The sequence below is a fragment of the Ascidiella aspersa genome, chromosome 6 (assembly GCF_963924565.1).
Source record: "Ascidiella aspersa chromosome 6, kaAscAspe10.2, whole genome shotgun sequence".
NCBI lineage: Eukaryota > Metazoa > Chordata > Ascidiacea > Phlebobranchia > Ascidiidae > Ascidiella > Ascidiella aspersa.
This window is the reverse complement of record NC_139452.1, coordinates 28,298,876-28,308,436: the sequence shown is the minus strand read 5'-3', so window position 1 is coordinate 28,308,436 and position 9,561 is coordinate 28,298,876. Positions and strand designations below refer to the sequence as shown.

Sequence of the window (9,561 nt, the reverse complement as noted above, 5' to 3'; positions counted from 1 at the left end):
TTGATGGCGATATATAGTTGGTCCGCGTAGGGACGCTATCCAAAACATTGCATATAAAAAGCATGAATTAAAAGAGTTTTTTCAATAGGTGATTTACGCTATAAAACAAAATATTTGTAAATCTAAATTTAATTAGTTTTTTTAAAAAAGAAAAACACTATACAGAGTTTACTGAGCGCAAATTTTGATATTTAGGTTATAACGTTGTTATTAGTAGGAATTTTATCAAACAAGCCGCAGCAATAAAAGTTATGGGTAAAAAAGGCATTGATTGAATCCATTACGTGGCTTGAGAACTATAGTTGATGTACCTATACATGGTTCAAGTCCAACTGACGTGAAAACAAACTTAGTTACCTTTTTAATTCGATTTATGGCGCGTCACACATTGATGCATTTCTATAGCTATATATAGCCGTCGTACCGTTAGGGACTTTTTCGGGTGCCATTTTACAGGATTTCTTTGTACTGCTGCAGCTGTGAGCACTATAGTGAGGTGATTTGCTTCATTGCAAAACTGCTTGGTTTTATGTTACTGCGCGCTAGTTTAGAGTTGTTTGCTTGTTCAGAGCTGGCCACATTTCCTTATAGCAATGGCAACATGCAATCCAGGTCGAAAGTTGTGCGGCAATTTTAAAGTTTATTTTGTGACTGGATACAAGGCAAGTTCGTCTAGCTCTGCCAGTTCCCAATCTTCCAGAGGAGAAGAAGTAGAAGAAGCATACAATCAGATACGTGGTTGGCTTGGTATTATAGGAGGTATATTCAACCCTCGATTTGAGGAGATTATCAACACCACTTGCCGTGTTGCTGACCTATTCTCACTGAATGACCCCGAAGGTTTAAAACAGAACAGTTCAAGGGACACTGTTCGTGCTATCAGAGCGGCTATTTGCAGGCCTGGAGCACTGTGCAACTGTGGAAAGATCACGTCTGTGTTCATCACCCACAGTCATGGCTCTATGTGCTTTGATTTAGCTGTAAGGCATATCGATATATATCCAAGTGAAGCTTATGAACGCATGAACAGAACAGCGGTTTTCAGCATTGGTGGAATTGTCTTGTTGCCTAACAGAGCTGCCAAGGTAGGTTACACGCGTATTTTATCCATCTAAATTTCTAAAATGAAACTAAAAGGTGTTTCCTTTCACAACAAAAAAATGTAAACTATATGAACTCGACTTGGTTTTCCATTGTTTGCTTACGAAATTGTTGCATTAACTTACAAATAAATGTTGTTTTGCTGAACATTTGAATAACATTGATACTTTAGGTGGCGGCAAATTACTGCTTCACCAACGACTCAGTGGTTTGCAAACTCAAGCCGATGTTTTGGAAAGATCGTGCAAGTTGTACAATCCACAATCTGGGTCCTTTCCGAAGAACGGGCAAAAAATTGGATGAATTTACATGCGATTGCTGTGACCCAGATGGAAATTGCATACAGTGCACTGATGACCAATCTTTGGTCGATGTTCCACCTGTTTCCATGTCGGCTAGAAACCAAATGAATTTGGCAACAAATCTCGTTCTTGGCAGGCATGTTAATGGTGCAATAAAGGCCCACTATATCCATGACTATGTTTGCTGTGGTAATTTGGGAAGATCCATTAAGGAGCATTTGGGGCTTTCTTGACATTTTCGTTTAACAAAAACCTTGTAAATAATAAAGTGTGCATGTGGAGAACTGTGGCCTCTATATAGATTTTTATGAAAAAAACATTACATTATCGTTTCATTTGTTTTAATCATTATTAGGCTACGTACGGTAAATCATCCATAATTTTTTTTTCTTCATTAAACTGTTTTCTTTTTTGCCCATTTTATCTCAAATATTTTGGGACCGCGTTCCCATAGGTTACCGTAGCTGAACTAACTAAACAATAATAATCGCCATCATAGGCCTACAATTCATAAAAAAATTATCCACTGTTGGATACCGTACTTGGCCGAAACAATTCTTGAAAAATCATGCTATGAAATGAAGTGTCAATTTAAGATCTTTGCTGTTGTAAATTTTTTTGTACAATAAACGTAGTTGAACAAGTTCTGGCGTAGCCTACGTGGATTTTAAACAGAGTAGAGTTAGAAAGAAATTAAAACGAGGTGGGAGGAAGTGCGGGACCAATGGAACATGGGGACCAATGGAACACCGGCATATTGCGTCCCCTGTTGACAGAACTAAATAAAATTTTGGTTGTAGGAATAAGATTTTGTGTACGGAACTTAGTCCAAAAAGTTCTACAGCATGCTTTTGGAAATAATTCATTTATTCCAAATTGTCACTTTTCTAGGTGAAAAATGTACTTTTTAGCTTGATATTCGTAAGGTGTTTTGATAGTCTTTGGGTAAAGCAGTGAATATTTTTTTGTGGAGAGAGTGGATATCTAAGTACATGTTGAAAGTAAGGTTGACTAATTGTATTCAGAGTAGGCTACTGGCTAGCCATGAGTGTTTTTTTAATTTTCTTGTGCCACTATTTGTACACCATTAACTGGGTATAGTTATTCACTTCAGGAATACTCAGCGCAGTGGTTTTAGATGTAGTAATGCTTTGTTCCATAGGTCACATGGGGTGTTCCATAGGTCCTGTGGGGTGGGACCGATGGGTCAAAAAGTTAGGTTTTTTATATTTAAAAAAAAACTGAGAAGGGTATGTCAGATTTTATATTATTTTTTTATGTAGGTAGGCTACACATAGCTGTAAGCTTTCCAAAGAAAATAACCGCGATTGTTTTTGAGTTGTATTTCGAAAGATATTACTGAAAAAACAAATTCGTTCCATGGATCCCGCACTTCCCCTACATTTCTAAAAAACAAATCTGACTTCAGAGCCAGTGAAGTGTAAGTCCAAGTTATTAGGTAACAAGTCAAGTTCATGTCAAAGTAATTATAATAACTAGTCAAAATCCAAGTCACCATGTTTGCAATGGCATTCAACATAAATGTTAAACCTACTAAATCGGTCGAAACGTTTTATTCTGAGCAATGCTTGCAAAATCGATCATCAAAAATGAATAACAATTTCGAAAGTCAAGCCAACCATAAAAAAATTTGAAAATTTAATAAGAAGTAATTTTTTTTTCACTGTGTGCATTTTATCTGGCGAAATTAAATATTGTCACAGATTAACTTAGGTTAATACTAAAATAAGCACTAAGTCAAACGAAACTAGAACATAGCCTACGTGACTTACAAGGGCGGATTTGACTTTATTTGATTTAACAGAAGCATGCTTCGTAAACTGGGTAATGTCAATTAATAAAATATATAGGCCTAACTGAAAAGCTTGCATGTAGAATTAAAAGTAGCCTTCAAATAATTACTGGCACAAACCAATTAAACGGATGCAACCTATAGCTATATAATTAAAAATATTGGATAATATTTGCTAAAAGTATAGTGAGCAGCAGGGCTGCAGAGTACCCTAGGTTACAAAAAAACAAAACAATCAGATTCCGGCCAAAAAAATAAATAAACCCGTCGGACTCGGGTAGTCGTCTTAGGTGGTCTTACTAGAGTCCCGAGTATGACTCCGCAGCCCTGGTGAGCCATCGATCGTCCCATACCCTCTCCCTACAGTTGCAGGCGTTATTTTGGCCAGTTAAGGCTTAAAATGGCGATGAATTTAAGACGTATTCCGACATCTTATTCAGACGATTTCGATCTTATTCTGCACTGCATATTACTGCGTATTTGGCTTTATTATGTCGTTGGTAGGGATGTTCAAAGTAGAATCCCAAGGTATTCTAGAATAATAGGTTTCGAATCTAGAATAACGAATCCAGAATAGCGAATCCTAGTATATTTTTATTAAATTATTTAACCTCGATTTTGTTTGGGGAAGGGATTAATCTTAATCTACCCTACAGGGCCCACAATAAATCGCCCAAACACTTTTCTAACATGTGTACATTAAAATAAAAAAAACTGTCTCATATGTTTAACATTTTTAACAACTGTCATCTGAAGCCGTTCTGTAAACTGTAATATGTCAACTGTCCAGGTTGTGTCCAAAACTTATATTTTTGCCAATAGTGAGAAAATGCAACACTGCACACAGAAGTCTTAAGCAATTCGGTCCTGATTTTGAAAGCATTGTTAAGTCTTATTGCTTCTTTTTTGACTAACATGATGTTATGCAGTCAAATGATGTACTGCAAAGAATACAAAGTTATTATTGACATAACGAATTCTTGACAATTACGTTGTGCATAACTGCATAACTTTCCTGAATGTTGGCCTAAAGTTGACCTTAAGTAACCCTATAGCGCATTTTGTGGACGGCCAGCACGTTTTGCAACGCTATGTTACTTTTGCAACTTAACACATTTAGGGAAATTGCGAACTCCACACCAGACATTACACGTTAGCCGCTCGCCCAATAACGCTTGATTGACACTTAATTATTAGACGAACGTTATCGCGAGACGCGGTAATTGGTCGCCCGAAAAAACGCTGACACTGCACTACGAGGTTACATTTAAAGCAAGCACTATAAATTGGTCGCCGCAGCGACAGGCCAACTTACCACACGCGTTTGTACAATTAGGCGCGACAATCGGCGGTAAAACATTAAATTATGTCGGTTCCAATTACCCGAAATAAACGGCAGAATTGGATTCGAATCCAAGGATTTGATATTCTACTTTGAGCATCCCTAGTCGTTGGTCTCAATAACTTGATTTATAGATTTTTCTGCCTTAGGTAATGTTACTTTTTAGGTCTTTTTGTGTGTTCCCTTTAATTACATTGACTTTATAGTTGCAATTTCGTTAAAGTATTTAATGGTCAATGACCTAAGCCTAAAGAGAAATAAAAATAATTTATAACGGTATGCTTATAATGTTAAACATTTTATCTATTTGCCTGCCCCGCACCTGTAAGAAAGCGCTGATCTAATTACAAGAACTTGACTTGTGATTTATTTAAAAGGACTTGACTCGGACTTCTAACTTGACTAGGACTTCAGTCATTTCAAAATGGCTTGTTTACACACTTGGCAGTTGTTAAAGAGCGAATTGGCCTTTTATATTAAAAATAAATTGTACACAATTTGTGTAAGGGCAATTCAACAGAATGAATTAAGACTGACATATGTCAACAAATCCATTAAAATATTGGTTTACTTGAGGAAATATTGAACTTTTAGCAAAGGTGATTTGCAAGTATAATTCACAAAGACGGCAGGTTTTCAAAACATGGTTCGGGTATAGGAGTTTCAAGTGTTTGTTATCAGGAAGATTGTGAAAATTAAAAAACATTTTGAGGGTCATTGGCATCAATCAGATACTTTTTTAACTCTTTATGTTAGGAAGTTGTGTGTTTCTATGCACATTGTACACCAAAACTTAACAAGTGACAGAAAAATGACCTACACACGTTTTTAAACCCTTTACAAAGGTGGATGCTAAATATTTTAACAGTTGCAGTTTGCGGTTAAATTAGGTTGATGTCAAAAAATCCTTAGAACTGACAAAAATTCAGACACAATAAAGCATCACGTTTTACAGATATCATTGAAAAAATATGAAAACCCATTTAGAAGTTTTGCAGCAATTTTTAAGAGTTTAAAATAAACTACTTTACTCAAAACCATTTCAAATAAATTACTATTCAATTAATTTACATAATTAGAGACAAACATGAGTATTTAGCCTTAATAATGGTTGGTTAAAGAGCCAACTAAAATTTTTTTTTTACAAATTTGGTTTCATCAACTAAATTTTTAAACGATAATGCAATGCTACTTATTCTTGATGGGCTTCGATATTTAATTTGACGCAAAAACAGTACACACAAAACTTTCGACTATCGCCGTCGGTAAGCGCGCGAGATTCTCCACGAGTTCGGTTCCTCGTAGCGATTGTAGAGCGGCTCTAGTCGCATCTGTTTCTTCTGCTTGCTCAACTTCGTCGGGTCGCCCATCTTGAAAAACTTGGGAGCAAACTCGACGAGCCACTTGGGGTCTATAGCGGTCACCTCGCGCATATACTCCTTAGTGGTGAGCACAAGTTCGTGGTAGACAATCCACTCGGGTTGACGGTTGAACAACGCACTACTCGGGTGAATGTACACAACCTGTTGGTCAACCAGAGTTCTGTAGCCCTCCTGTGGGTCTTTTTTGGCGGCGTTGCGGAAAAATCCGCTGAGTATCGCCTTCTGAATGTGCGTTATCTTTTTGCCGCAAGAAACAACGTCCAGTTTGTGCCGGTCCATGATACCGAGCATTTGCTTGCGGACATCCTGTGCACGTCGCATCGTTCTCGCCTGGATAAAGTTCTCAAAGCACCACGGGTTGCTGAACTTGTTGTTTTTCCAGGAGTTGTAAACTGCCAGGAGAGTAAGGTGGTCACCTTCGTTCTGATGAAACTTTGCTTTTTTCTGGTCGGCGATCGACTGCTTGTCCTTGGGTCTGTAAAACACGTTCTGCACGGATAGCATGGAAACAACAGTCAGGATCTCCTCGCTACATGACAGATGCACTGACATGATCAACATTTTACACAGCATTGGGTCAAGAGGAAATTCAGCCATTCGACGTCCAAGTCTGGTGAGCAAGCCTTCATCGTCCAAAGCACTGAGTTGGTACAACTGCTCCATAGCTGTCACAAGGGTCTCCATTGGTGGAGGGTCCATAAAGTCAAAAGACAGCAAGTCATTGATGCCCATTGCCTTGAGAGCCAAGACAGTAGAAGCCAAGTTGGTCCTTTGCAATTCTGGGACTGCGGTGGCCAGCATTTCATCTCGGTAGGCTCTTTCGGTGTACAGTCTGTAGCACTTTCCAGGGCCGGTGCGACCAGCCCGCCCAGCTCTTTGCTTGGCTTGGGCCTGAGATATGGGCGTCACAACGAGCTGGTCGATACCTGTCTTGCTGTTGTACACCTTTTGCTTTACAAAGCCAGGGTCAACAACGTAGTGAATGCCGTCAATTGTGAGCGACGTTTCTGCGATATTTGTGGCAATTACAACTTTACGGCTGCCTGGGGGTGCAGGGTCGAATATGCGAGTCTGCATTTCCGAGGGCAGAGCTGAGTAAACTGGAAGGATGATTAGCTCTGGGACATCGGCTCCGAGTGATTTCATGCGTTCGTAGAGAATCTCACAAGCAGTGTCAATCTCCTCTTGACCGGTGAGGAAAATTAGGACATCACCTGGTGGTTCTGTTAGGTGGATTTGCATCACAGTAATCAGGGAAGCATCAAGATAGTCAGGCTCTGGATCTTTTGTGTACATGATTTCGACGGGAAATGTTCTGCCTGGAATCGTGAAAATCGGAGCACCAAAGAAGTACTCTGAAAACTTGACAGCATCAAGCGTAGCCGAGGTTACGATAAGCTTCATGTCTTTCCTTCCTAGTATGCACTTTTTAAGCAGTCCAAACAGCACATCAGTGTGGATTGTCCTTTCGTGAGCTTCATCCAACATAATAACCGAATACTGGTTCAAGTCGAAATCGATAAGACACTCTCGCAGCAACATACCATCCGTCATGTACTTGATTTTTGTGTCAGAGCTTGAACAATCTTCAAAACGAATAGTGTATCCCACTTCCTGTCCAAGCCTGCATCCAAACTCTTCCGAAACACGCTTAGCAACAGACATTGCAGCCACCCTTCTAGGCTGAGTACAGCCAATTTTCCCCCTAACTGTGTAACCAGCCTCTGCAATGTACTGAGTTATCTGTGTAGTTTTTCCAGAGCCAGTCTCGCCGATAACAATTAGGATTTGATTATCATTGACAGCTTGTACCAGTTGCTCTTTGAGTTTGTAAATTGGCAGCCCTTGTCTTTGTTCGATGATGGACAGCTCTGTCTTTTTACCATAAGAAGCCTTCTGGCCACCGAAAGCTTGCTTTTTCCATTCGGGAAGGTCGCCCATTAGTCCAATTTTGTTTGCACCAGTGGCCATGTTGTTTTGACCGGCGTCTTTAGGCATCGGATCGCTCCAGTTCTTAGTTTGCGAGGTTGAGGTCGATTCTAATTCCGCCTCTCTTTGTTGCTGTTTAATTTCCCTGCGTTCTTTCGACAACGCATTTTGCATCATGGCAGCTTTAGAAAGCGAGCCGTCAGGGTTTTTCACAATCCTTACCGGGCTCAAGTCAATGCTTTGTTTTGTGTGTCCCAACAAAAATGGCGGCTCCTCTTCAACAAGATCAATCTCAAGATCTTCAGTATCGCTTTCTGCTTTTGGCAGAATCCCTGTTTCTTCATCAAAATCGGGCAACTCAGTGGGATCCATGCAACCGGCGGAAATCATTTGCTTAATTTCCCAAAGCTCCATATCTGATACTTTGTTGATACGCTTTTGGTGTACGCCACCACCCTCGGCATTCCCACCAACCATGGCAAGGTCAGTCGGGCGATCTGGGTTGCGACAGGCCACCTCTTCTTTGTCTGTTTCCACATTTTGCATTCTTCTGGTTCGTGACGGGTTCAAATCTTCGCCAGTTTTTTGGTCAACATCCTTCATTGAAAGACTTGTTTTCGTCCCAGTTGAGCTTATGACCTTAACCTTGCACATTTGCCCACGGGAAACTACATCGGTTACGCTTGACACTCGACCTTCTGCTCGCAGTTCGGAAATGTGAACCAGTCCCTCACATCGTTTGCGAATTCCTTGCAACTGTACGAAACAGCCAAACTGCATTATCGAGGTTATTTTGCCATCGTAGATATCACCTGGTGTAATTTCGTGGGGCTGATTTTTCTGCTGTTCCTTTTCCTGATTTCGGTTATTTGAGTGGCTGCTTCGACTGCGTTTACTCTCATACGAATCACGCTCATGTGAAGACCTGCGTGATCGGCGGTCATCTGAAGTATCATATGAGCGTTTTTTCGCTGATCTTTCATCTCCACGACGTTTTTCATGGCGTTCACTTTCCTGATTTCTTTCATGGCGGTCACTTTCACGATTTCTTTCAAGGCGGCCACCTTCACGATTTCTTTCATTACGATCACTTTCACGATTTCTTTCATGGCGGTCAGTTTTGCGATGGCGCTCCCGTTTTTTATGTTTGTCTTCATCATCGCTATGATCTTTCGATTGTGGAGGAGGGCTGGTTTTTATTTCAACTTTTTCTTTTACTTCCACTGTTTCAGTAGTTGCCAGGTTTTCAAGTTCTTTAGTTTCATTTTTTGCCTTTTCAATGTCGTCAGCTCGACAAAGCGCCGGGAACATTGCCTTGTAATCTTTTTTACCATCTTCAGTGACAGCATCTGTAGGTGCAACAACTTTACTAGTTTGACCACCACCTGTGGGCCTCATGCGTTTAATAAGCGATAGAAGGTTCTGACTGAAAGTGTCAGAAAAATCTGCACCTTTCTTCTTTAAAGCTTTGGAAAATTTCTTAAACGTTGGATATTTTTCGGCCAGTTTTATGATAAACTCTGCTAAATCCTTGTCGTTTAGTCCCAAGTGGTTGTCCAATTCCGTGCATACTTTAGACACTAGTGACAGGTACTCTAATTCTTTTAATTCATCCATAGTTCTAAAAGGGTACTAATATAATTAGCACACTTTAACAGCAAATCAATACAGAAAGCTTGAACTGACAATATG

General features: G+C 39.9%; 2 protein-coding genes across 5 annotated transcripts; one reads left to right on the top strand and one right to left on the bottom strand.

Moving 5' to 3' along the window:
- The first annotated feature begins 523 nt into the window (after positions 1 to 523).
- Positions 524 to 1,685, top strand: LOC146141126 (uncharacterized). The gene is made up of 2 exons (XM_083392376.1): positions 524 to 1,085; positions 1,274 to 1,685. Exons 1-2 carry the CDS (start codon positions 594 to 596, stop codon positions 1,634 to 1,636), a joined length of 855 nt encoding a protein of 284 aa, XP_083248502.1. The 5' UTR covers positions 524 to 593; the 3' UTR covers positions 1,637 to 1,685.
- Positions 1,686 to 5,015: 3,330 nt separating this feature from the next.
- LOC146141125 (ATP-dependent RNA helicase DHX8-like) lies at positions 5,016 to 9,557 on the bottom strand. 4 transcript variants are annotated; one of them, XM_083393155.1, is made up of 2 exons: positions 8,934 to 9,557; positions 5,016 to 8,840 (listed from the first exon to the last, which is right to left on the bottom strand). In XM_083393155.1, exons 1-2 carry the CDS (start codon positions 9,484 to 9,486, stop codon positions 5,812 to 5,814), a joined length of 3,582 nt encoding a protein of 1,193 aa, XP_083249281.1. In that variant the 5' UTR covers positions 9,487 to 9,557; the 3' UTR covers positions 5,016 to 5,811. The 4 variants fall into 4 exon arrangements, with proteins under 4 accessions (XP_083249281.1, XP_083249280.1, XP_083249282.1 ...); XM_083393154.1 differs by having other exon boundaries at positions 5,016 to 8,933; positions 9,000 to 9,557; XM_083393156.1 differs by having other exon boundaries at positions 5,016 to 9,038; positions 9,240 to 9,557.
- Positions 9,558 to 9,561: the final 4 nt, after the last annotated feature.